General features: G+C 30.9%; 4 protein-coding genes across 6 annotated transcripts; 2 read left to right on the top strand and 2 right to left on the bottom strand.

Moving 5' to 3' along the window:
- Positions 1 to 1383: 1383 nt before the first annotated feature.
- Positions 1384 to 2251, top strand: TIM23-3 (translocase inner membrane subunit 23-3). Its single transcript, XM_068636932.2, has one exon. The coding sequence runs from the start codon at positions 1452 to 1454 to the stop codon at positions 2004 to 2006; it is 555 nt and encodes a 184-aa protein (XP_068493033.1). The 5' UTR covers positions 1384 to 1451; the 3' UTR covers positions 2007 to 2251.
- Positions 2252 to 2882: 631 nt separating this feature from the next.
- LOC137829906 (protein NDL2) lies at positions 2883 to 6237 on the bottom strand. 3 transcript variants are annotated; one of them, XR_016522996.1, is made up of 12 exons: positions 5896 to 6237; positions 5654 to 5753; positions 5435 to 5532; positions 5146 to 5234; positions 4857 to 4917; positions 4686 to 4772; positions 4301 to 4378; positions 4160 to 4216; positions 3992 to 4047; positions 3818 to 3860; positions 3579 to 3714; positions 2883 to 3487 (listed from the first exon to the last, which is right to left on the bottom strand). XR_016522996.1 is itself a non-coding variant. In XM_068636931.2 (11 exons), the coding sequence occupies exons 1-11, from the start codon at positions 5953 to 5955 to the stop codon at positions 3248 to 3250; spliced, it is 1062 nt and encodes a 353-aa protein (XP_068493032.2). In that variant the 5' UTR covers positions 5956 to 6237; the 3' UTR covers positions 2883 to 3247. The 3 variants fall into 3 exon arrangements, 2 of the variants coding, with proteins under 2 accessions (XP_068493032.2, XP_090160519.1); XM_068636931.2 differs by lacking the exon at positions 3818 to 3860; XM_090304393.1 differs by lacking the exons at positions 3818 to 3860; positions 5435 to 5532; positions 5654 to 5753; positions 5896 to 6237 and having other exon boundaries at positions 4857 to 4952; positions 5146 to 5162.
- Positions 6238 to 13857: 7620 nt separating this feature from the next.
- On the bottom strand, positions 13858 to 15755 carry LOC137829904 (uncharacterized). The gene has a single exon (XM_068636929.1). It carries the CDS (start codon positions 14984 to 14986, stop codon positions 14087 to 14089), a length of 900 nt encoding a protein of 299 aa, XP_068493030.1. The 5' UTR covers positions 14987 to 15755; the 3' UTR covers positions 13858 to 14086.
- Positions 15756 to 25773: 10018 nt separating this feature from the next.
- On the top strand, positions 25774 to 26663 carry LOC137829387 (uncharacterized). Its single transcript, XM_068636192.2, has one exon. The coding sequence runs from the start codon at positions 26091 to 26093 to the stop codon at positions 26481 to 26483; it is 393 nt and encodes a 130-aa protein (XP_068492293.1). The 5' UTR covers positions 25774 to 26090; the 3' UTR covers positions 26484 to 26663.
- Positions 26664 to 27533: the final 870 nt, after the last annotated feature.

The following is a 27533-nucleotide window of genomic DNA, read 5'->3' as shown; positions in this document are numbered from 1 at the left end:
TACCTCATTCAACTATCACTTTTTCCATAAAAGAAGGAATCTTATCTTGCAACATTCCTAACACAATATTGTTATTCACTGTCCCATTTGATCACAATAAATCATATCTAAGTTTTACTAAATACACCCCTAAATAGAACTTCCAAATCCATGTAAAGGGGTGGAAAATTCTATAAATAATTGTAGCAAACCCCACACATATTTTATGAGAAGTCAATAATATTTATAAAGTATAAAATTAACAAAATAACTAATTTTACCTTATGTTGGTCACTAATAAAACTCATTATTTGAATACAAATTACCAATATCCTCTAATATCAAATTCAAAAATATCCTATGTATCCTTTATTCTATTTTAACCACAACAAAAGTCAAAAGCATGAATCATTTGAGTTTCTATCAACAATAATAAATAATAGGCTTCTAAACTTTGTTTTCAAATGAAATTCGTTAACACCAATGAGTGATCTACAAGTCTTTTTAAATGTATATTTATTATAACATTCTGAGCATATGTAAAAATTATAAAATCATAGTAATATTTCCAAGTTCCTTCTATTTAACCTAATCAAATAAAAATTTCATCTGAACAATTATTCGTTAAGAATCGAACTCGTAACCTTAATTCAAAATTAAAATTAGAAGTGTTTAATTGTTTTTTTATTTTTTTTAAAACTAATAAGATAATAAAAATGTGTACACAGAAAAAAAAATTATTAAAATCAATATATATATATATATATTATTTCTTTTTTCTTTAATAATGATGTACTAATTTACTGTAACAACAGTGTAATAAGTTAAAGAATTCAAATTAATCAGAGGAAATAAAAACAAAAAATAAAATACATCAAATGCAAAATAAATTAAAAGTAATTTTAAAAGAGAAATTTTATAAATAGTAAAAACATATTGAAGTTTATTTTGTGAAGAAAATTACCTAAATTAACAATTTTCAAATAAAATACACCTAATGATGTTTGAGTGTCCTTCTCTAGTTACTTTTTAATTATCAGTTTTATAGTAAAAAGTCATCCTTTTTTTGTCTGAGTTTTAAAATTTCAATATAACATAATTTTTATTCTAATTTTACCCTTAATTGAATTCACACGAAAAGTATTAAAACAAATATATATTAAAATAAGAAACTAGATATAATAAATAACTTGTTTCAAATTATATTAAAAAAAAATAATTTTTTTTGAATAAACTTTTTAAAGCAACTATTATAAAATAACATTATAAAACATCAGAGAAACAGAAAGTAAATTGTTAGTTTGGTGCTGTTTTTGAAAAAAAGAATAGTAGTGAGGTTTTTCATAATATTTGTATTAATTAAATACCAAGTGGTGTATTAAAAACAAGTTATAATTATAAAACCCTTTCATCTTCCTTAAACCCTACGCTGCGTAGACTTGGCTCCAATTTTCTTTCGTTCACAGACGGCGATGGCGGATTCTTCAAGCAACTCCAAGGATAAGAACAACACCCGCGTCTACCATCCCTACCAGGACCTTAACGTTCCAATCCAAAAGCTCTACAACCTCCCCACCGCGCCGGAGCACCTCTTCCCGGAAGAAGCCGCCAGGACCCACCGCTCCTGGGGCGAAAACCTCCAGTACTACACCGGCACCGCCTACCTCTCCGGTGCAGTCATCGGCGCCGCCACAGGCACCGTCCAGGGCCTCCGCGAGGCCGAGTCCGGCGACTCCCTCAAAATCCGACTCAACCGAGTCCTCAACTCGGGCGGCCACGCGGGTCGCAAATTCGGCAACTCGCTCGGCGTCCTGGGCCTCATCTTCGCCGGCCTCGAGAGTGGGATGATCCACGCCAGGGGCACCGATGACTTGGTCAACAGCGCCGTCGCTGGACTTGGCACCGGAGCGCTCTATAGGGGCGCCGCCGGACCCCGATCCGCCGCCATTGCCGGCGCCATCGGGGGAATCGCAGCCGCGGCGGCGGTTGGAGGGAAGCAAGCTTTGAAGAGATACGTTCCGATCTAGCGAAGGATTAGGTTAAGAGTGTAGAATGGTAGTACAAATTACACTTAATACTTTGGAATTATTTGTCTTTTTATTACTTTTATGTGTTGTTTTGCCATTAATTTCATATTGCAGTTTGCAATTTGTAAACTCTCCTCTCACCATAAATTCGTGTATTTAGTTAGACCACAACTGAAATATTCAGAAATCTCTGTTGCTGTAAAATTTATATTTTTAAAAATCCATTATAAAATATATTTTAATTACATTATTTCACTATTCATAAAATTAATATCAAATTATCGTATTAACAAATTAATTTGACATAAGTTTATCTCCTAGTAAGTTTTAATCGGATAGAGTTTAGATTTCGACAAATATTTCAATTAAAATTTCAGTTTAAGTAAATATAAAGTAGAACTTGTTTGAACTCCCATATTATCACAGCTTGATTTAAAATAAATTATTTCTTCCTAAATTAGTTTATGTATGAATTAATACATAAAAGTTATTTTCTGTTAATTTCTTCAAAATCTTGTTTTAAACTCATGTACAAATTAATTTTAATTGAAGAAATTAATTTCATTTTTCTTATTTATTTCTCCTAAAAGTACTTAGGGACAAATATTATCCATACCTGTCTCTCTACTTTTCATGGGCTATATGACAAGGGTATACATTCCAAATCTCGTGGGCCAAAAAGGAAGGGCCTTCTTAACTTTGTCAGTTGTTTAATTTTCTTTGAATCCAAATTTGCTAACACAAACTTATTAAAAGTAAAAGTGTACCTTAATAGAATTACCTTTCACCAATTGTCCAAAGAAAGTGACAATGTTAGAAAGCGTATATGATTAACCTTAAAAAAGTTCTGTAATGGTGAAAGAATAACAAACACTATTAACCGAAACAAAAAAAGGACAAAGTTAATCCATATATATCCTCTTCAAAGAATCAACATTAGTAACAAGAACACCTTATTGCTTGAGGTTGGTATAAACCTGAAAAGCAGTAAGGTGAGAGATCTATCTCCAAAAACATCATTAGTGGAAAGAATAGTCCTATTGTAAACTACGAATAAATAAAGATAAAGATACCTCCTACTTTTTTACATTTGTAGGAAAAACAGCCATTTTGCAAACAAGATCATTAGTCCTCAACATAATCAAAGAATATCCTACACTAGCCATATATTATATTATGTGCAATGATTTAGCTCATTCCACTGCAGTATTGGGGTTTGTTAACCTTTGAGCTGGACAAAGTTATATTTCAACATCAACCCGGGTTCTGATGGGCTTGAGCTTAATTCCTAAACTCTCTGGGGAGAGGAGTTCTGGTGCTATGCATGAATGCCTAGAGGGGCTTGCTGGGTTTGACCCATTGCTGGAAGAGGATGCAGCATGTATTTGTCTGTGGTAGCCATAACTCATTAAGAAACACTCCAGTGGTGTTATCATAGAACTTGGGTGCTCTTCTGTTACTAATGAACCACAAGCCTGAACCTGGACAAGAATTTTAAATTGATCATGTTATTTCTGTTGTCTTCCTCAACTAGAATATATGTTGACTTATATAAATGAATGGACTACCAACCTCAACAAGCGCACAGTTTCTGCTGTCCATTTTTGTGCTCATGTACACAGATTCAGCATGGAATGGACTGCTGTCTCCTGCAAATATAAGTGTCTTACATTGGAGATCCTTCAGACCCTCAGTGAGGTCATGCCTTCTGCAACCAGTTAACCATGGTAAGAAAATCACGGAAACAATAATTTTGCTAATATGCAGATTCAAATTCTAGTTGTGTAGAAAAGAATTTTCTAACAACTTACGTGAACTTCATAAACAAACCACCAAAATATAGTACTGAATCATCTGAAGAATGTTTAAAGTATCATCAATTCTAGTTGTATACAATGGCTCACATGAATTAAATACCTAAAGGGAGAAAATACAGGGGCAGCGAGAAAGAAAAAAACATGTTTGTCAAAAACATTATGACTTACGCATTAATTGCTTGGAGAAATCGCATAACATTCAAACTTTGTCTTTCATCTAGAAGCTGTAAGATCAGAAAAGACGATCACCAAGTAAGAGTTCTACACATACAAATTAAGCATGTACTCGAGGAAAATTACGTGTACTAATTGTTACTAAAATTGATGTGTTCATACCCTTCGGCATGTTAGTATAATGTCCGATTCTGGTCCCTGAACATTGCCCCTAAGTTCCTATAACAAATGCAGAGAAGTAATGTAACATACAGCAATCATTCCACCTTCACAGAGAGGGTTGAAGGGAAATGGGAAAAATACCTTACTGAAGTAACGCTGCAGAAGGCATTCCTTCAGTAAAGCGCACATACCATAAAAGTATAATAAATTCATCAACACCTGCATGAATGGTATAACAAATCTTAGGCAGACCTTATATTTACAAGGGTAATGAGTTTTTTTTTTCTTTTTATTGCTTTACAAGTTCCAAGCTTCTAAGGAATTGAGATATGATGACCAGTATGCTGTCATGGGACTTATTGCTATGTCAGACACACATAGTAGACTTAATGTTTTCGTAATGTTTTGTTGTATAGAAAAAAGGTGCGCATCCTAGTCAGTTAATGTTTTACTAAACGCCTTAATCCAGATACAGATGCTTCAGTAGATAGCATATCATAAAGGCCAAAGCTAACAGATATTAAACCTTGTTGTATAGCCATTCGGTCCATGAAGGAGCTTTACAAATAGGTGAAACAAGAATCAATCCAAGCACTCGTTCTTTGTATTTCATCTGCCGAATTAGAAAATAGCACGATGGTTAACTACACTGGATTGTTATGGCAGATGAAGTTATAATTCACAAATGTCAACTTACAGCAAATAGAGTGAGAACGTAAGCTCCAGCTGTTACACCCAAGCACAGAACCTCCCTTAGCCTGATTTAAGAGGGTTTTGGATAAGGGTTAAAATCCTAAACCAAGTAAGAATATCAAAGAGGCCTGTTTCAGTATTCTAAAAATATATTCAATAACAAATACTTAAGTTCCTGCACATAGACCTAATAATACACCCCAGTTTAAATTACCCATCGATGCTAAAAAAAATATCACATTCTTCCCATTAAAACAATTGGGGATAGTTTGAATATCCGATGTTCAACATACCCAAAGAAATCAAGGACTTCTGCAATCTGGTCAGCAAGGTCATCCACGCAAAGCAATGGTTCATCAGAAGAAATGACATCAGCTCCCAACTGCAATAACTCTTAAACAAATGAGAAGAGAGTCAAATAAGACACCAGGAGAGAACACCCCAGACATTCTACATCCAACTCAACTCTAAGCTATGTGGTAACTTTAACATGTTTAGATAATTTTTGAGTCACATAGAAAAGCCTATGTGCGCATACATAACTTGGAACTTGGAAGGAAGGGGGAGAATGCTAATACCGACCTCATGCCCAGGAGCATCAATGTGATAAATGCAGAAGTTATGAAGCAACAAAGAAGCTGCATCTGGGCAGAACAACAGACCCTGGAAACAAGACACATCTGCAAAAGGCCAAAATCAAGTTCTGAAAACAATAGACAGGAGTCTCGGAATGCATTTATATTCACATTCATATTGAAAATATCAGAAACAAAAAACAAGGAAATATAAACAAGAGATTACAATTGAGGGCCACGTCCGGGTAGGTTATAAGAGCGGGTTTTTCTTGATCTCCACATACAAGCACAGACAAAGAACCTTTACTTGTTTTCACCGTGCATTCCTGCAAAAGTATAATCCATGTTAAGTAGATGGTTATTTTACAAATTCCATAACACCATAACAAAAACTGAAGCTAAACTTGGACAAGAGTTAATGAAAATCATGGTTCTCTTGGCACTTATCACGTGTTGAAGTGCCATTACCTTTCCTCCCAAAGGTATCAAATCAATGTCAATGGACACAGAGTCGCTTGACTCGCCCATGACTCCGCTCTATACATGAAATGCTCACACACCTTAATAATACTGATATTCACCACCAACCTCTCTTCTCTTCCTATTCGTGGGTGTCAAATTACTGGCACAACCTCCTTATTTGAAGGGACCACACAAATGACCTTAGTAAATAGTCACAACTTATGAGAGTACGAGAATTTACGGTCCTTGTACTGTGTCGTGAGTCCCTCAGTCAGTGACCGTTGGAGTGGGTTAAAACACAATTACTTCAAAACTTATTTCTTTATTATTCATTTTTATTACCTCGGCGTATTCAGAAATTAGTTGAGTAAATTTATAGCTAAGAAGAAAATAACGTGTTCATTTGAAGCATTTTAATAAAACAATATCTTACCTTGTACCTAATAATTTCGAGTTTCTTATGGTTTTTGTTAAAACATGAATTTATGTTTGAGCTGGCATTGGCATGGGGATAACATTAGCGGCGCACATGTGAGGTATAAATAAAAATATATGAAATGGAAAATGGTGGGGTTTTTGGTAATTTAACAAAGGCAGATCATTATACAGCTGTAGGCCACCTGGAATTTTGTTCTGAGAGAAAGGTCTCCACTAACACATGATCAGACGCCAGCTCATTTATGTTTTTGGTACATCTATATTACTCCACCATTTAAATCCAATCAACATTCTCCAAACATTTAATACCAATTATGCTCTATTTTTATTAAATATTTTCCAATTTTTTCATTTTATTAATATATTTTTTAAACAAAGATCTTCTGAAAACCAAATGGAATAATCTCTCTTTATTCGTTTACATTTTTTATTTTCTGTCACCTTCCCACTAAGATTCTAACATCCTGTTGGTAGTTCGGAATATAAAATATTCGCTTTTATCAAGCCCCGCAATGCATATAATTTTTTTAAGTATCATTGTTATTTTCCACACAATTTCAAATCATTGTTTAGGTACACTTTTTGCAGAAATGTTTTAAGAATAATGATCTATTGCCAACAGAATATTCTCATAAAAAAAAGTAGAAGTTGCAGAATATATAATTGTAAAAGGGCCTCAGTATATAATTTTTTGGCCTATGAAGTTAAATATTGTTCATAATGTTAGTTGAATGTTGAATATGTTTAGGCAACAATCACTCCTGATTGGAAGGAGTAATATTGTGAGTGATGAAGTTCACTGGGAAATTGAAGTAACTAGTTAGGGCTAGGGCTAGGGCCATGCATGGTGATTGATTGGTCTGTGAAATTGAAAGGAACTGAACGCGGCTTTTTCTTTATCCCGGTGATCACGGTCTCGTGACTAACAACTTTCCATAAATATTCAAGCATATGGGTATGGAACCACAAACTCAAACACACACACTTTTCTTATATAAATCAAATCAAATAACCTTATTGCCATGTTGTGTAAGCATGTTGACTCTGCAATCCACATCATTAAATACTCCTTACACCATGCCACAAATATTATTCCTTTTTTTATATCATTCAGATGCCTTTCTCTGCCAATTTTCCTCGAGGAACTAACTCAATTTGCAAAGTCTAAATTGATGGAGCATCAACCAAAACATCTACCTTGTAGTATAGTTCTTAGTTAAGCAACAAGGGTTTTAATTAAGTAACATTATGTGAAAAATATGGCTAGAAATGTAAGTATACGTTAGCAGTTGTTGATGATGTCGAAAGTGTCGACGTACAAAATTGCAGGATGCAGCTTTCGTGGCAGCACGGACCAAGACCAGAAGCTGTTTGTGTTTGTTGGGTGCAGTGCAGACAGGGCTTTTTTTTAACCTAAAAAATATCATTCAATCATTTTTTTTACTATAAATCATATTGTAACTATTTTCTAACTCTAAATTACTAATTGTTTTGTATCACCATTTCATTTCGTTATTTATTGAACTGCTTGTAATAAGTTTTACTTAGGTGAAATTATTCTAACAGCTTTTTTTTCAGTTCACATAGATATATGTTTGAAATTTTAAATGAATATTTATTATAACTTTCATCTTTCAATTACACATTCATAATGGTATATTCTTTCTGAGTTTTAACGACAAGATATTTAGGTTCTCTCAAATATTTTCACGTACTAATTAGTTGAACTTTTTTTTTTATCTAACAGGCACTGATGTCTTACTATTATTTTTTCTGAAAGTGTTGTTTTTAGTTAGGTGGAAAAAATATGCACCCTTATACGCGCCCATTAAAAAAAGTTACTCTTGTTTGTCAGTTTCTCTTTTTGTGTACCATACCATCATTAAAAAAAAAAAGGAGGAGAAATTCTACTTTTATAAAAAAAATTTGTATGGTAAAAAAATAATGAGAAAAGAGAGAAGATGTGTGATTAAATTGGTGATATAATAAAAAGGAGAAACTCCAACTGTTTAGGAGAAACTACATGGGAAAAAATTAATTATAAAAATAGTATAACTCTTTAAAAAAATTCCAACAGTAAAGGAGAAACTCAAAACAGAAAGATAAAAAGGCTATTTTTATTTTAATCTGGAAAAGTTTTTTAAAAGTCTACATAAAGTATAATTGTTGAAGTTGAGAATACAGGCTTGGCCCTGAACTCGTCTTAGCCCAAGCAGTTTGATTTTTTATACCCTTTTTTTCCTACTAAAATGTTAAAGTAAAGAAAAATCTTAAATAATCAAAAACCATTTCAATTTTATATAAAAAATCATTTAAAAAAATTATTGAAAGGAACTTAAAGAAAAAAAACTTTCTCTTTCCTTAGTTTTTTTTCTCCTTCTCTCCTTCTCTCACTCTCTCACTCTCATCTTAATTTAAAAGGTAAAAAATCACTAAATAGTTTTATTTTAATTTTAAAGCTATTATTATTATTAATATATTGAGATTTAATTTTAAGCAAATAAAAAAGTGGATCAAATGGCTAGGGAGGAATATTACTGGAAATGATATGGGAAAAGGACGAGGTAAGGCTTTGTATTTCTTTAAATTGAAGGCTTCAACTTGATATCACAAGCACGCATATATAAAATAGAAAGCCCCGTTTTTCATACAGCTTAATTCTATTTTTTAAAAGTTCGGACATGTCTAACAAGTTTATTTAAAATCTTAGTTTATACAACATTTTTTTAAATAACTTAATGTGTAGAGACCGAGAAAAATAATCTTACAATAAAGGTGGTACAATTAAAATGACACATGAATAATTTATTATTAAAGTTAAAAGAGTATATAAATAGAAATTCAATTATTCGGGTTTTAAAAGAATCATCATCTTTCTAAAAAAACTCTTTTTTTTCTCTGTCTTCTCTCCGAAATGATCTCCTCGCTCATTAGTTTGACAATTAGAATCCGCCATCAGACTCTTGATAGTGAATACTACAAGACTGCTTGATCATAATCTTTAATAGAGTAAGTTCATTTTTGCTTTTCTCTTTGAGTCAAATTTTGAACTTGTTAGGTTTGTCTCTACACAGGCTTTGCATGTAACTCTTTTAGTTTTAGGGTTAATCTATGTTAGATCAGGGTCCTAGTGTTATAGTTAGATTTTTTATCAGGACTTTGTGGTGTAGGTTAAGCTACCCTTAAGTTTTTGGTAGGTTTGAAGCTCTTAGTAAGCATATGTTCAAGTTCAGGTAAGGGAAGCTAGTTTAAATTTTCAATAGAACCCTATGCTAGAAGATCTAGATGTGAGAGTGACGTGGTCACCACTTCCAAATTTTGTTTGCAATATTGATTGTTTATAAGTAATGCAGAATATTGTTTGAAATAAAATGTGAATATGTTGATTTTGATATGGATGATTTATGGTAGATGTTTTTGTTAGAATATGAAAAGTTGGTTGATTTGTATAGTTGATATAGTGTAAGTTACTTTTGAAGTGAAATGAGTTATTGAAATTGTTTTCTTTTGACTCTATGAATGATGAAATTAGGCATAATTATGCAAATTTCTCTGCATATCTTGCTCAAACGAGCTAATTCTCGCTCAAGAGATAAAGAATCTCGCTCAGGCGAAAATGAGATAAATTTTGGGTGCTATTGGGTTCAATCTCGCTCAAGCAAGAAAATTTTCACTTGGGCGAGACCCATTCTCGCTCAAGCGAGCAAATTTTTGCTCAAGCTAGACTCTTTGTAAAAAATAAAAAATAAAAAAAATAAAGAAACTTAAAATTTTTATTTTTGCTTTTGAAAGCCCAGTTTATTATTGCATATGGTTTTTAAGTGAAAATTTTAAATTTTATTTAAAAATACGATAAAAGGAACTTAGTTATGTGTTTAAGTGAATTTTGAGATATATTTGAATTGTTTAGAAAAGTTTAAAAATATGATGTGATTGAATGGTGTATTGATGTGTTACATGAGGTATGGAATGATGTGAAAATGTGATCAAGACATAGTATTTTCAGGAAATGAAATACCGTGTTGAGATTGTTGTTAGGCTGTATTGATTTTTTAGGCTCGTAATGAGACAATGCTGACTCTATTGGTATAATGGAATCATATATATGAAGTTATTTAGTTGGTAAGAGTCGAAGGAGGTTTATATGACTTTGTCTACGGTTTGAAATATAATATGGTCTTTTATGTCATATGAATTTACCTAGTCATATGAGATGATGAAATATTAAGATGTTTATGCGCATGGTTGTGTGGATTCACAACGAGTAGTATGACAGGTGCAGGTCTCATGATGATAATTTCATCAATACACGAGTCTTCCGGAAGTAGAGTCAAATGTCTATGTGTTGTGAGTCAGTAGAAGTAGAAAGATAACTTGTGAATTTAGATAGACACTTGATGGCTATGTGAAAATGCATAAAAATTGATGGCTTTATGTGAATATTTAAAGTTATATTTATATTTGAAGTTTTAAAAATAGCTAGTTTACCCTTTCCTTTGTTTTGTGGTTATTTTTTTTAATATGTGAAGATCGTGTATTTACACGGGAGCAAATAATGTTATACAAGTTATAGAACTCCTCAGTGAGAAGCTGGATGATGAAAATGTTTATTTTCTTTTGATTTTTTTAATTTTATATAAATACTTAAAGTCCTATGAAGAGGGATATGTTCTGAAACACTATAGGAAATAGTTGTAAACATATTTGTATTATGTTTATATATTTATTTAATATTTCATACTGGTTATTAGAATAAAAAGGGATGGTACATAATTAGTACAAACTTATATATAAAATCAATGAATGTAAATTTTAAACAAACTACTAAAAATATATAAGTATTCAAATGTTATACTAAATAATAATATAATAATAACAATATTATAGGTCTTACATTTATCTAAACAAATATATTTGCAAAACGTAAATAACTTAAAATATGAATTTTTAAATTAATTATGGTTTTTAGAAATCTTAATCAAACTTAACAAGTATTTGAGTTGACTTTGATGAGTGAGGATCCCCCTAATATTTAACCAAGTGGGTCAAGACATTAATCATTTTGGATGAATTTTTATGTTTAAATTTAGGCAGTGAGTAAGGTGGGTAGAAATATGTGAATTGGAAGGTATATATAAAGTAACGTGTAATAACAAAATTCGTCCAAAATCAGTTTTTTCATATTGAGATAATTTAGAAAGAGGCTTCTAGAAGATATCACATTAGGTAGAAAGAATACGGTGGAAATGAATAATGATATCTCATGTGCATTTTGTCTAGAAGAACAAAAACATGTTTATCATGTTAGATTCACTTGGTGTGGAAGCATTATAGATGCGTTGGTCTCAACATAACCAAACCATTCATAAAAGCATTTCCTTTTGCACATAAAACACTGGATCCGTGCACTGGCTCAGGGTATACATGGTATTAAATAAATATTATTTTCAAATATTTTATTTTGATAAAATAATTTAAATTTATTATATTTTATTTTCTTTAGACAAAGGATTCTAATTTCTACAAAATAAAACATCTCATATTTTTCATAAAAATAAATTATTCTCCTAAAATTCTTTATCCAAAACACAGTAAGCCAGTGTAGCAGTCACCAATTTATTCCTCCGACCAATGCAGGTAAACTTTGCCATATTGCTCCATCTTTATTACCTTGCAGCCGGATCCATAGCTAACATCAGTGTACACGAACAACATTAAATACATCAAAATTAAACTCCAAGATAAGACGTACAAGAAAAGGGTATCCTCTGATAGGAGCAAGAATTTAAAGCAGTAGAACCGTGGCCAAAATTGGTAATGACACAAGATAACCGTACAGTGATAAATATGAAACACACACTTACAAGTTAAAAGCATGAGTGCATGTGTATGAGTTTATTTTATGAGGGATCAAGGTAGTCACAACAATGGTATGCATAAAACATTAACAGTACTCGATGCACTATTGAAGAGCACAAATAATAGAGAAGTATGCGCAAAGTTTGCCTGAGTATTAACACAGGGCCATGGAGAAACACGAGAAGGAAAAGATATTGTATTACACAGATTAAACCAATAGAACACAGAATATAAAAGAAAACCAGAAACCATAAGAGACACTAGTTTTTGGTATAACAGATATGTCAGTTATACTAATTTAACAGTTAAAGCAGAGCAACATAAAATATCAGAAATATCCGAATACTTCAAATCTACAACGAGTTAAGTTAAGTGACTTTTAGAAGATTTCGAATCATCCGTTTGAAATATACACGCTCTATCACATCCCTCCTTTAAATTATTTCATGCCACCATTTATGAATAACTGAATATAGAACAAAGATGCAGAGATCAAAAAGATAAAAATGGATACATTGTCAAAAGAGATTTACTTCTTCCATTAAGGACAACACTATATACAATCTCCAAAGTGACAACACCACTATCTATCAAACTCACAGTGAGGGTTCTAAAAAGCAAACAATGGAACAAAGACGGCGTAGGAAAATAGGAATTGGGAACAAGTGAGCAGCTTCTCTTACACATCTCCTACACATGTATAATGTATTTCCTCCTTAACTTTACATAAGAGAGAAAAGTTCAACCAAGCGTTCATTAAAAATGTTCTTCCCATGTCAGCATCTACAGTCACGTTGGAAGATCAACACTGCTGAAAAGTTATTTTATGGAATATAGAGGAACATATGGCTGTAATGTAAGTAAAACAAAAACTGCAGATGATAGGGAATAAATAAATAACAGAAGTATAGTTTTCTTTAGATCGTGGAATATTTCTTACATATGAGATTGGCATCTGAAATTGCAGCCAAGAGTCTTACAAGAAATTATAACTGTCTTGTAACTAATAAATTTATTCCTGTTGCACAATTTGTATGACAGAATCACACAGCAGACAGGGTGCAGGATAAAAATAAATAAATTCCTGGATTTAGCTGTGAAGGAGAATAATAGGTATGCAGGTAAAATAGAACATCAGAGCTTAATATAGGGAGTCACGAATCAGAGGTTAATATGTCCTCAGGTTAATTAACAGATAGTTTGAGTAAAGACATCAATCACAAGCCATGATTCATCTTCATATGGTAAATAGAAAGATTCCTGGTTTCTCAGTACGAAAATGAATAATAAATAAATCAAATATGTACCAAGATAACTAGCCAGAATCTCATGCCCAGTTTGCTAATTATCAGACATCAGAGTAGGATATTCCACCGACAGAAGGATTAATTCCATATCCCCGATAATAGTCAGACTATCTTAGTTTCCTGAAATGTAGTAAAAGCTCTGTAGATTATTATAATACAAGAAGAAAAGTAAATCATCATTCATTCTGATTCATCGATCTCTTTCTCTCACATGCTACCGTCCTCTTCAACCTCAAATACCCCTGGATTGTTACTGTATCTTCTTAGCAGATAATGAGCATTAGTATTTTGCAGGTTTATATCTGAAATACGAAATTAAGAGAATATGTACTATAATAACACAGAAAAAACTATGGACAAAGTGTTTTTGTAATAAAGATATCATAAAATTAACACTTGAAGATAAATATACAGCCAATTGGAGAAAAAAAATGTCCATGATCTGTTCAAATGCACAGATATATTGACGTATGAATTTAAGGGTAGAAACGATACAACAAAAGTACTCATCTTTAATCAAGTGTAAAACACTCACATCCTTGATAACCCACAACTCACTAAATGATCTGTTAGTATGGTGGATTTTCACAACTCTAGTCGTTCTTCCACGCGTATAAAATATGGGAGAAGCCAAGACCTTGTGACTTGGTCTCAGAAAACCTCTGAGAGAACGACCACTGCACTACATTTGCATCAGAAAGGGGTTGACCAGCCCACAATTTTTCCTCGGAAATGGATGTTCTGAACATAAAGACAGCATTTCCAAGAGATGTGCCAAAGAGCCAATTATAAACATCCCAGAAAACTTCAACTGCAAGGCCATCCACCAAGATGGTATGGTTTCCCCTAAACTTCCACTTCAGCCTCTTCACCTGCATCACCGTTTTGCTATCTATGCGAATGATAAGGCACGGATCAGACACCCCTGAAGTGTCACATTCTATGACAAGATCATGAATCTGACCATTGTCACAAAACACGGCCTTATTACCAAACATCTTCTTGCCAAAAACATGTTCTTTTTTGGCAACAATCACTGCATTAGAGGGTAATGGGATGGCACTGGATTTCTTGAAAGCCTCTTTCCTCAAATCTCCAAGAAGGAGAACCATTTGCCGATCTACAACTACTCCTACATAAAACCCCTCCAAGGGTTCAGGACCAACACCAAATCTAGCAGAAGAAAGGTCCCAATACACGTCAATCTTACAAGAATAAGCCTCTAAGCTCTTACTACCCCTCCTTTTGGAAAACACCCAGGGTTTAATATCCACCTTACACAGACACTGATTTGAAGAATCATCGATCCCAACGCTAAGCCCTTGCCCCATCAAGCTCTTACTCCACGTGATGGTTATCAAGCAGCACTTACCTCTTATCCGGCATTGGTAAACGCAGATAACCAGATTCTGTGCAGTTTTGCTAGCGTTTGAAGATGAAGAATCTGCAACCTGAACTGCATTTTCACCAAAGCATGAAGGGAAGTCCTTCATTTTTCTTTCCTCAAACAGCAACCAACCACAACTGAGTTCAATTTCGAACCTTTTTGGCAAACAGAACAAAAGTAGACAACAAATGTTCTCTCTCTCTCTCGCACACACACATAAACACTCTCTCTCTATATATATCTGAGGATAAGGCAGAAGGTGCAGAGGGCTAAGAGAGAGTGTTACCTTGATGGATCAGAGATGCAGTACAAGGCATATCAGAGAGTGTTGAAGAGATGGGGTCTTAGATTGGAACCCATGACTATCTATCTGTTTTTGAGAGAAGAAGAGCGGAAGAGGCGCGTGCAAGGAGAAGACAAATTTGGAGGAATGTAGAGAGTGAAAGGGGGTCACAGAGAAGAAGACAAAAAGCAGACTTGTTTCACTGTCAATGCCACAAATCAATCTCCTAGAATTGAAATTTTTTCAAAAACAAAAACAAAAACAATAATAATAGTAGAGTGTGTATGACTCTATTCTGTGCCTACTATTATGGTTAAAGAATTAGCATAGAGAAAAAAAGAGATGGTGACAAGCCAAAGAAAAGAAGGGGACAATGTGGAAGAAAATGGTAACTGGGTGGAACTTGGAAGGCTGATTTGTGAGAGTTACTCTTCACTGATTAAAGTTAAGAGGGGAAAAGAAAGTTTTTTTTCCCTCTCCTATGGTGTGTGTAGTTGCTTTTACCCGACAAGCACACATGAACCAACAAGAGATTTCTCAATCAGAATAACAAAAATGAAATACTATAATTATGTTAAGACTGAATAGTCAATGAATGTAAATTCTCTTTATTTGGCATCTATGTATTCAAAGGGAAGGAGAGTGAGTGAATGGTTGAGGTTGAGAAGGAGTTCTTCCCAAATGGACCCCCCCCCGTCTCCTGTAAAAATGCCACCACCTTCTCTGCTCTTCTCGCAATTGTAATCATGGATATCACAAACATTATTTTTGTTGTTGCCGAATGTATATTTGGGTAATTATCTTGCATTTTCCCTTATTTAGAGCTATGTTTGACCAATTTATGTGAGTTGTAGGAAATTATAATTTAGGATTAACTAGTAATTTTGATACTCACCCAAGTCAAAACTAATAATTTTGATAGGTTTTCATTTCATTATTGTTGTAACCAACAAATGTAGATCGAGTCCTAGAAGTAATTTTTGGGTCAATTTTTTAATATTATCTCATAATAAGAAAAATTTCACTTGTTAACAAGATTTTGACGATTAAGTCAACGAAAACATAAAAGTTTGGGATTTTAAGCCCTTTTATAATACTCATAGATTCTCATGAGAAGTTAATAATCGTATAATCATAATAAGTTGAGATTTTGAAGCAATATGTTTCGACTGAATTGGTTTTATTAGATATTTAAGTCGTTTTATTTTTATTTTTAGCACATTTAATTTATTTGCTATCGGTAAGTAAACATTTTTCAAAACTATTGAATCTGCCTTTACTTAAACCAATTTCTATCTGTTGGATTCGAGTGAAGAAAATATATAGTTTAAGTGATCATGTGATAATTCCATAAACACCAAATGACAATTATATTTACTTTAACTTTTTGATATGTAAAGATTTTTAACACTTGTGATTGGTTAAAGTACTTTTAACTTTTAATAGGTTTCAATTGGAAGAGAAGTCTCTTCCAAAGAATTTGCATGTTGTGCAAACTGAACATAATCCTCCACCCATAAACTGTCATCATAGAATGTTTAACCTCCAATTCTCCACATTCTTGGGATCAGAGACCAATTCCTCCTTCTTATTTCTTCGTGTGCTACAACACCACATCATCATTGAAAGAAAATTCAGTTAGATGTTTTGAAACCTAGGTCATAACCATCAAATTATTTTTATCTCTAATTTGTTCATTTTATTTCTACATCTAGCAACTGTTTGTTGTATTTTTATTACGCTAAATTTAATATATAATTATAATAATTCAATATTTAGATTATGGTGAAAGTTTTGTTACATTGTATTCAAAATTTGCTATAAATACAAAAAAAATGACAACTTAAAATAATTTGAAAATAACACTTTCAATAATAAAGTTATATAATAAAAAATATATAAAGTAACTTTGATAATTACTTGTTTTATTAGCCCATCTTAAAGAATCATTGTTCTTACACAACTGACCTATCATTTATTAATAACTTCTATATAGAAGTATGAAAAATTATAAATAAATATAATTCATAAAATTTGGTTTGAAAAATTTATTTATGACTTTTAGATAGAGCTGTCAAAAAGTTAAACAAAATTTAAATCGAATTATTGCGGTATCCAAAATGCGTTACGTGCAAGTGACTCTTCGTTATGGGCGCACATAGATAATATATTCCAGAAATAATGACTCCACGTACTTTGAAACATCACTTCGTATACTTTCTGTTATCTTAAGTATACGGTTTAAGTATTGAATTTCTTACATAATTCCCCGTCACAATTTCTGTCCTTCACCCATTTGTGAAAAGTTCCAGCTCAAATTAGAACAACCAATGTCCTACAATTCTCATCCCCAGATTTCCATTTTGTGTAGCGTTCCAATATCTAATACTTCATTCGTTATTGGATGAATCATACTTCTATTAATATTAATGTTTGAATAAGGTTTAGAGAGTGTATATCGGCTTAATAATTTAATCTTCTCTGTTTATTGTACTTTTTTTCTTTCTTTTCTTTCTTTCTCGTGTTTAGATTTTAGTTATTAATTGGGAATATAATTTGACGGTCAAGTAAGTATTTAGTACTTAGATACGATTAATGTAAAATAAATATGATTAATGTAATTCTGTTTTGGTTTGTGCTTCGTTTATTATTAAAATTCATATTTTTCATAAAGGAAATGCGTGTATTGATAAGTTGATTAATTTAAAATTTATTTATAGAAAATTATTTCATTAGTATAATAGGTTTCCATTTTGTCTATTCTTAGAATTCTTTATGAATAGATATAGTATACCTATGTATCATTTTTGTTAATATATGAGTTTTGGTCTAATTCTCCATATTTTTGTATTTTTTTTTAAATAATAATATTTTTTCATGTTATCACATATGATTGTTATTACTTGAGGTGTCAACCTAAATGAGATGTCAAGTTGCTTACTGATGATTACCATGAAAACTTTTATATATAAAAAAAATAATAAAAATTTACCTTACTCTACTCTTAAATAACATGTTTATTTATGAAGTTTATAATGAATTCTATAATAAAGTTTAACAATAAATTGTAATAAAGTTTATTGTTACTGAAAATTACTGGTTTGTCCGATCCCAACCGGTATAATTTTAAAATTGTACCCTCTTCCGGGCCTAAGCATACGAGATTTAGATGAGATTTAGATGCTATTTGTGGAACCTTTAGATGCTTTTTCTTGCCTTCTCATTACTTTCTATTTTTCATTGTTTCCACACCTACTTATTTCATTCCCACCAGACAGTTTTTTCAGGAACGATCAGTAGGTGTGATGCTAGAAAGTTAGTTGTATCATTTCACTACAAAATGGGAATTTTTTTTATCAATAAATAACAAATACAATTAACTAAAAAATATCATTTCCCCCTCTTTACTTTCCAACCATATCAGATTTTATAATTTGTTTTCATTTCTTGTTTCTTTCTAATTTACTTTACTTGAACCAAACAATTTTTTTTGCTATTTTATTTTTGCTCTTAGCTTACAGTTGTCTGCCTTGACTTTCCTTTTATCATGGCATGGCATCGCCACAAAAGTTGCGATCTCATAAACTTATCTGCATACTCTGTGAGTGAGAAAGGAAAATAAAGTTAAAAAGGAGAATAAATTAGTACGTGACAACTGGGTTTGTCCCCATATGAATTGATTTAATATATATATTCTTGATGATGAAGGCACATTGATGAGTACCACAATCTACAACAACAACAACCATAGGCTTTCTTCCTTTTCCATTCTGTCTTCCTTCTTTTCAATCAAGGGACAACTACCACTTACGCTATTGCTAACATAACATAACACATCTTTCATCACAAAAAACACCAAATCACACCGATTTAACATAATCAAAAATTGACTTAGCTTAATGCTACAGGTTTTATCAATTTAAACCCAATTGGTTGGCAACACACACTGGACCACTTGTTTTTCTATCTACACAATTTGTACAGATTAATTCAATTAACTAACATGTGTCACTTTCTTTTTTATACAATGACAACAAAAGGTTATTTACGTGATTCAGCTAAGTTCAAACATGTCACCATAATAACGGAGATTCCTTTAAATTCAACTGAGTTTTGTCAGCTATAATAAAGGTGTAGGCATTGGTGAGAAGTGAAAAAATTGGACCACCCAACATAAATACTCTAGTTGTTTTATGTGTGCAGTGCATACAAACTGACACATTGTCGAAGGAATTTGCCACTTTCTTCAAGAGAAAAGAAGATACATGTCTAAAATATCAGTGAATCTGCAAAATAATGAATGTGTGTGGATTACAGGAGTCAAAGAGGAGAATTGATATGAAGTTTTGCAATTAAGTAATCAGTGTTTTATAGTTGCATTGATATAAAATAATACTGTGGTGGACAGTGAGTGATGACTGCCATCATTATTCTATCTGTTTCATATTGTGTATTGACAGATAGATGGGTTCAGCTGTGATATCATGTGCACTTCTACTTGTGTTCAGAGCAATAAACATTTGTTCTACACCGATCATGAATTTTAATTTATCCATGATGTCATTATTTCATGGCCTGATATGTTGTGATAATAATATGTTTTGATAGTTGAAGATTGCTTTCTTTTCCCTCTCCCTGAATCCACAAATTAAAAATCTTTGATAAAAAACCAGAAACTAAATTATTCGTGTCAAACTTATTTGTTTGATTGACATGAATTGCAATTCATGTGTTCTTATCATCAGGGTTTTATGTCGGCAACATCTTCATATAGACTCTTGAGGTAATTTATCCTTTTAAAATGTGGATATTTTTTACTGGTGGGGGTAGATAAGTGTAATTCAAATTAAAAGATATATATTGAACATTAAATCTAAATTCTCTATATAAGCCTGTAATAATGCAAAAGGCTCGTATAAGCAAGAATAAAGAACACTTTCTATAACTTTGACATCTTACTTCCAGAAAAGAACTATTTTCATGGGGAAATTTATATAATTGTATTTAAATCCGTGGATAATGTTTAATGGTATTTAATTTTCATTTTTTATTTATTTGATTTTATTTGCAGATATTTGCTGGTGTGCTTCACTTTTGTCATCCTTTTTCATTCATTATACAAAATTCAATTTCTCCGAAAGTAAGGAAAGTTGAAGACGAAGGATTAAAGGAATTTTGGGTGGAGGCTGAAGCAGAAATTTCATTATTAATCCTCTGGTATCACTCCTTCCACCTCTCGTTTTTTAGAGGCTTCTCTTCGCACTTTGATACAACGCTTTGCACAAATACTTTTTCTTTTTGTTTTCATATGATTTCCTTTTATTTAATCCTTCATTTAACGTTCTGCATTGAATTGTTCACACGTGGCTTGTGCAATTGTGTTTCTAAACATTTAATAAAGCACTAAATCATTTTAAATCGTCATCAAATTACTATATATATATATATAAATTTTTTTGTAAGTTGAAATTCGTATCACAAATAAATATCAATTTACAATATATAAATTTTCATCTTCCAAACTAGTTTTGTAAGGATAAATTATGTTTAAAGTCACTTCTTAATATGGTATCAGAGTTTAATCTAACGAGGTTTGATAGGGCAACCTATTGTATCACCAACTATGGAACTACTATCAGACTATCTACAAATATATAGACTCAAGCACAAGATTTATATATCTCGGCGTGAAAAAATGTGTTAGAGATTTCATATGAACAAAAGATAAGACCATGTAAGACAATGCAAAAATAAGGAAGAGAAAAGAGAATTGTATTATTTATCATTGTGTACAATACAAGCGTCTAGCAAAGATATATATATATATATATATATATATATATATATATATATATAGAGAGAGAGAGAGAGAGAGAGAGAGAGAGAGAGAGAGAGAGAGAGAGAGAGAGAGAGAGAGAGAGAGAGAGAGAGAGAGAGAGAGAGAGAGAGAGAGAGAGAGAGAGAGAGAGAAAGAGAGAGAGAGAGAGTGGATGATACAGAGTACAAAATAACTGCTTAACCCATAATTATACATTATTATCAACATCCTCCAATAAACTAATAGTTAGATTGACAACAACCATAAGTTTTTCATGATTCCTAATGAAAGGTTTAGTAAGTAAATTAGCAATATGAGAAACGAGCTGGAAGATGAACTAATCACACTTGTCTTTGTTGATCATTATCGCAAACAAGATGTAGATCATGTTCAAAATATTTTGATCTCAGGTGTAATACGGGATTAGCATAAAGAAAACAATACTCAGATTATCAAAGTAGATCTTTAGAACAGAGGATGAAACACAAATTTCATTGAGAAGCAAAGATAACCATTTCATTTCAACAAGAGTCACATCAATACTCCTATATTTCACCTCAATGTTATTGAGGGATACCACCTTATGCTTATGAGAAGACCAAGAGACAATATTTGACCCAAAGTAAATATAATACCAATAATGGATTTGCGATCATCAACATAAGAGCCCTAATCAACATCACCAAGCCCAAAGAATATGAAAATATTTACTTTAGCAAATGAAAAGACCATGATCCATGGTCCAACAAGATACCATAAAATGCATTTTAATGCTTTCCAATGATGATCCTGCAAATAATGCATATATTGACACACCTTATTGACAACATATGCAAGCTCTGGTCGCGTGATCAAAATGTATTGTAAAGCTCCTACGACAGAACGATAACAACACTAGACACATCATGAATAAGACGAAGGGATGAAATCATCGGACTTGATTGAGACTTCAAATCCAACACATTTGTGCGAGTTAAAAGGTCCTTGATATATCGAGATTGAGACAAGTGAATGTTGCCATCTTTTGTCCAAGAAACTTCAACACCAAGAAAGTAATGCAGAGTCCCTAAATCTTTCAAAGCAAAAAAATTGCATATCATTGATATAAGAAACTTGATAGTATTAGACGAGGTACTTCGATGAGTATTCATCAACACATTTTATTCATCCAAGATATTATCATCACATTACATCTCTCCTATACTTCATTAAAAAAAGTCATTTTATTTTAGAACCTTTATACTACCATCAACAAATTTGAACTTATATTTTAGAGTAAAAACACGTTTTATGGCTATACTACATCAACGATAGTTCAAACCACTAAGACACTAACTAACCAAAATCATTCTAGGAACAAAAAGACGAAAACGTAAAAGGAACAAAACTAGGGTAAATTCCCTATCTAGCACCATTTACACTTTTATTTCCCTATCTAGCACCCTTTTGTTTTTATTTCCTCATCTAGTACTATTTTGTTTTTATTTCCCTATCTAGCACCCTTTTATTTTTTATTTCCCTATCTAGCACCCTTTTATTTTTTATTTCCCTATCTAGCACCATTTCAAAAATAAATAATAAATTAATTTTTTTTGATAATTTTAATTTTGAATGCATTAAAAAATAAATATTTTTAATGTTTAAAATAGTTAGAAATATAATTAATGAATAAAGAAATGAGTTTTTACAAAATAAAAATAAAAAAAAGTAATAAATTTAAAATGTTTAGTTTAAAATTGTTTTTTTAAGAATGAAAAAAATAAAAAATTAAACCCTACAACAACATAAAAGTTGAATTTATAAACATAAATTAGTATTTATTTTTATTATTATTGATGATGTAATCATGTTAATTTCAAGTAAAAAATGGACTCACAAATAATATTGAAGTGTCTACCTTAAATGCAAAATCCTAAAAAAAAACTAATGCAAATGTTACACTTAATACTTAAAAATGAGAAGAAAAAAATGCAAAAATAAATAAGTCTAGAAAATAAAAACAGTAACAATAAAATAAAAACAAAAAGCAAAATAAATAAAGAATGGCAGAAAAAAATAACTAAAAACATAAAAGATATAAAATAAAGGCAAAACAAAATAAGATAAAGATAAAAGATATAAAAAAATTCAAATAAAATTAATATAAGAGATATAAGGGGATACTAAATAAATATATGTTGATCATAAAAAAGAAAATAAATGAAAGATGATTATTCATTTAATATTTTCTTCAATGATAAATTAAATAGTTTGTGCGAAATGAAACATAATTAATGATGAAAAGTGCCCAATCCAGTAATGTTGGGACAAATTCTTTATGTGTGTCCTGATGTTTGACAATATGAACATTTTTTGTTCGATCATGTTATTCTCTTGTGTCCATATCAGTCCTTATTCAACTTGATTTTTTTATAATTATGTCTTGTATTTTTTACTTGAAATTAACATGATTACATCAATAATAATAAAAATAAATACTAATTTATGTTTATAGATTCAACTTTTATGTTGTTGTAGGTTTAATTTTTTATTCTCTTCTTTTTTAAAAAAACAATTTTAAACTAAACATTTTAAATCTATTTATTTTGTAAAAACTCATTTCTTTATTCATTAATTATATTTTTAACTATTTTAAACATTAAAAATATTTATTTTTTAATGCATTCAAAATTAAAATTATCAATTTTTTTAAATTTATTATTTATTTATTTACTTTTGAAATGGTGCTAGATAGGGAAATAAAAACAAAAGGGTGCTAGATAAGGAAATAAAAACAAAAAAGTGCTAGATAGAAAAATAAAAGTGTAAATGAAGCTAAAGAATTTACCCACAAAACTAACGCTCATAAATAAATAAAAAAACGAACAGAACAAGATAAAACGCAACAATAGTCGTGTCAATCTCGTTAATCTTCTACGCAATTAGAAAAACTAAAAGAAGAAAGATCTTTCCTTCGATTTAATAAAGAAAAAAAATGGATGAAAAATGGATGTTTTTGTAATTTAAGCTACATATATGACATTAGTTTTAATGATTAGATATAATAATTTAATATATAAATTTTAAGGCATGGTCACATTTTAATAAAATAAAAATACTTTTAAATTTTGAGTTAATATTTTTTTCAAAAACAGATCAATTTAAAAAAATTGGTCACTTTCGCTTCAGTTCTTTTAACTTCATGAGTCCAACTAAAATAATCCAACTTAATTTAAATTACATTTTTAATAATTTAACTCAATTTCATCTACATATTATTTAGGTCAATCATTCACTTAAACCATTTTGACAGTTATATTGTACTTTTTTTTATCATCTCATTTATCTACATATGACTTTCCAACTTAGAATGTGATAAATGATATCTTGGTAATAAAATTCACTTTTAACACAATAAATTTTTAACGGGAAAAAAAGTCCGTTAATATTTCCACAATTAATAAAAATCGTCAACTCATTTAAATTTTATTTCATATTTTATAAAAACAACGAAATTTATAGCCTTTCCTTTCCAAATTGGTTTTGGTTAAAAAAATCATTTACATGTCACTATAAAAGTTTAAAGTAATTTCAATTACCCTTATCTCAGTATACTTTTTTTATAAAAAAGAACAATTGCAAACACGAAGGCAATATTAGTGGTACAAGGAGAAAGAAATTAAATTAAAGGAAAATGATTGTGAAGAAATAGAAATTACAATAATAAAACTGAGAAATTGTTGGTTTTTCACCATGATGAGATTATTATTATTATTTTTTTACTAAAATGGGATCCATTTAAAAAAAGATTATAAATTTAGGCAAGTCGTGTCAATTCAGCACGACTTCATATACACAAATCGTCTTAATTAGACACGATTCTGTCACCTCATATTGAAGTCGTGTCAACTTAGCACGACTTAAATAATTTACTTCTAGTTCAACTTTATATTTTTATTTTATATCTTGTAATGAATCTTACTAATTTGTTTAGTTCTAATTAATATCTTCTCATCATTACTTCTCAAGCTCTTTATTTCCACATTCAATAACAATTTTCTTCATTTTTTAATTAATCAAATAATCAAGTTATTGTACTACATTACCGTCAAACATGATTCATACACGATTATCCAATTTTTTGTTCCTTAAAACTAATGCTCTTAAAAAATTATGTATCAAATTAATTTTTAACATTACATAATTTACTACCTAATATATAAACAATAAATTTTTTTAAAAAAATTATGACGTGACAGAAGTCGTGCCAACTTGGCACGACTTCAGTATGATAGGACAAAAGTCGTGCCACTTCAGTATGATAAGGCAGAAGTCGTGTCAAGTTGACATGACTTCAATATGACATGACAGAGTTGTGTCTAATTGGGACGATTTATGCATATGAAGTCGTAACGAATTGGTACGACTTGCCTAAATTTGTAATTTTTTTAAAACGGACCCCATTTTAGTAAAAAGAAAAAAAAATAACTCCATAATGATAAAAAATCCGGACCCATTTTAGTAAAAAGAAAAAAAAAAAACTCCATAATGATAAAAAATCCAGAAATTGTTCTTGAACCTAAAGCTTTCAATTTACACGCAAAAATTAATAGTATCCAATTACATATAATGTGAAAAATTAAAGACAAAGTTCGAGATTACTTGACAATCATTTTGAAGAAAAAGACAGAAAAAAAAAAGTTATCGATATGATACTTGGAGTTCATGGGAGTTCAAAAATCACGAGAACGAAAAATGAAAAAAAAAATATTAGGAAAAAAGAAAAGATTAATTATAGTTGTTTATATGAAAAGTATGAATGAGAGGGTCTTAAATATTTGCAAAGCTGAATCAAACTTGATAAAGATCCACATATTCCTTCCTCAAACGCATGGCGTCCTCTGAAGTAAAAAGGAAGAGAAAAAAAGGAGAAATCCCACATTGTGTAGTGTGACCTAAAAAAAAAGGGTAATCAAGCATTGGAAACGTGAACTTAGGGCAACCATTGCTTTATATATTATATAAAGAAAGTGGCATAAGAGAAGAAGAACACACAACTATAGCCGCGCACTATTATCTTCCTCGTACCTCAAACGAACCAACGTTGGTGTTCGAAAATACATCATTAGAATGACCATAGCGGTAGTGAACAGCTTCACCATAATGGAGTTCGTAAACGCGAAGGCGAAGTTTGATAGTTTCGTGGACGAGTGGTTTGCGACGGTGGACGAGAAAGGCGATGGCAAGCTTTCGAGCGAGGCAATCCGTAGCAGGTTCGGGATGCTTCTGCCCTTTGGGTCTGAATCTCCGGTAGGGCAAGAGAGTGAAGAGATATTCAAGAGGTTTGATGAAGATGGGAATGGCGCACTGGATCGGAAGGAGTTCAAGTTGTTGATGACAGAGATTATGTTCGCTGTGGCTCGTGGCATTGGTGGCTCTCCCATCATTGTTCTTCTTGGAAAAGATAGCTTTCTCATGAAGGCTGTTCAGCATGAAATGACCACACTCCATCCTTCTTCCTGAATTTATTTATCTTCTCCTTCTTTTTCTTTTCTTACTTATTCATATTCTCTTTTTTTTTTATGCTTCTTTAACTTAGTTTTTTTTTTTTCTGATATTTTTATCATCACCCTATACACTCATAAACGATTGAATTGTTTGCTCCTTTTCTTGAGGGAGTTTTCTTGGTTTGGCTTTTACAAAGTTTTTTTTTGTTTGAGCTGAAATTATTATTAACTCAGATCTGGAGACTTTGTTCAAATATTATATTCCTAACGTACATTTGCCCAACTGCTGAAGAAAAGAAGGAACATATTTTGACACATAAAAAAGTAAAAGCATCCTTTTGAAAACCCACTATAATAATATAATTAGCAATTTAAATTAAAAAATAAATGGAATTAAAATGTTAATTTATTACTTTTTTGGAATGTAAATATATCAGCACAAAGAAGAAAACTATGCCTTTCGATTTTGGCCAACTTTGAAAAGGGTCAATGGGTTTTAAAATTTGAAGAATAATTTTGGCTGCAAATTTGTTTAGCCAGTAACCTATAAACTCCTATAATCCTATTTGAGATCTGAGTAGAATGTTGATGAATACAGTAAATATAAAATAATATAACTATATAAATTTTATTGTGTAAATGAAATTTATGTTTTTAAATAAAAATATATTATATTATGTGATTATAATTTTACATTTTTTAAAAGAATAAACTTTTATTAAATTTTTTAATATTTTAAAAAAATTGTATATGCTCTTCTGATTTTACAAGTTACTTTTATTTAAATGAGTTAATCTAATAAGTATTAATCAAATTTAATTATTATTATTTTTATAAATTTAATTTTTTTATTTCTTAATTTAAATTATTACATTGATTTTTTTTATCATTTTTATCGTTTAATCTTCACAATAACTTCAATTTTGCAAAGTTAATTTTTTTAATGAACTATATTAAAAATGAAATAATAATTAATAAATACTAAGAATGGTGTTATAATTAAGTATGCCTACAGAATTCAAATAAACAATCAGAGGTAAGATAGAATTGAGAATAATAAGGAAAT

This window comes from Phaseolus vulgaris, chromosome 7 (genome assembly GCF_051622355.1).
Source record: "Phaseolus vulgaris cultivar YP4 chromosome 7, ASM5162235v1, whole genome shotgun sequence".
Classification (NCBI taxonomy): Eukaryota; Viridiplantae; Streptophyta; class Magnoliopsida; order Fabales; family Fabaceae; genus Phaseolus; species Phaseolus vulgaris.
Note: the sequence above shows the minus strand (reverse complement) of the source record. Positions and strands in the feature narration are given on the sequence as shown.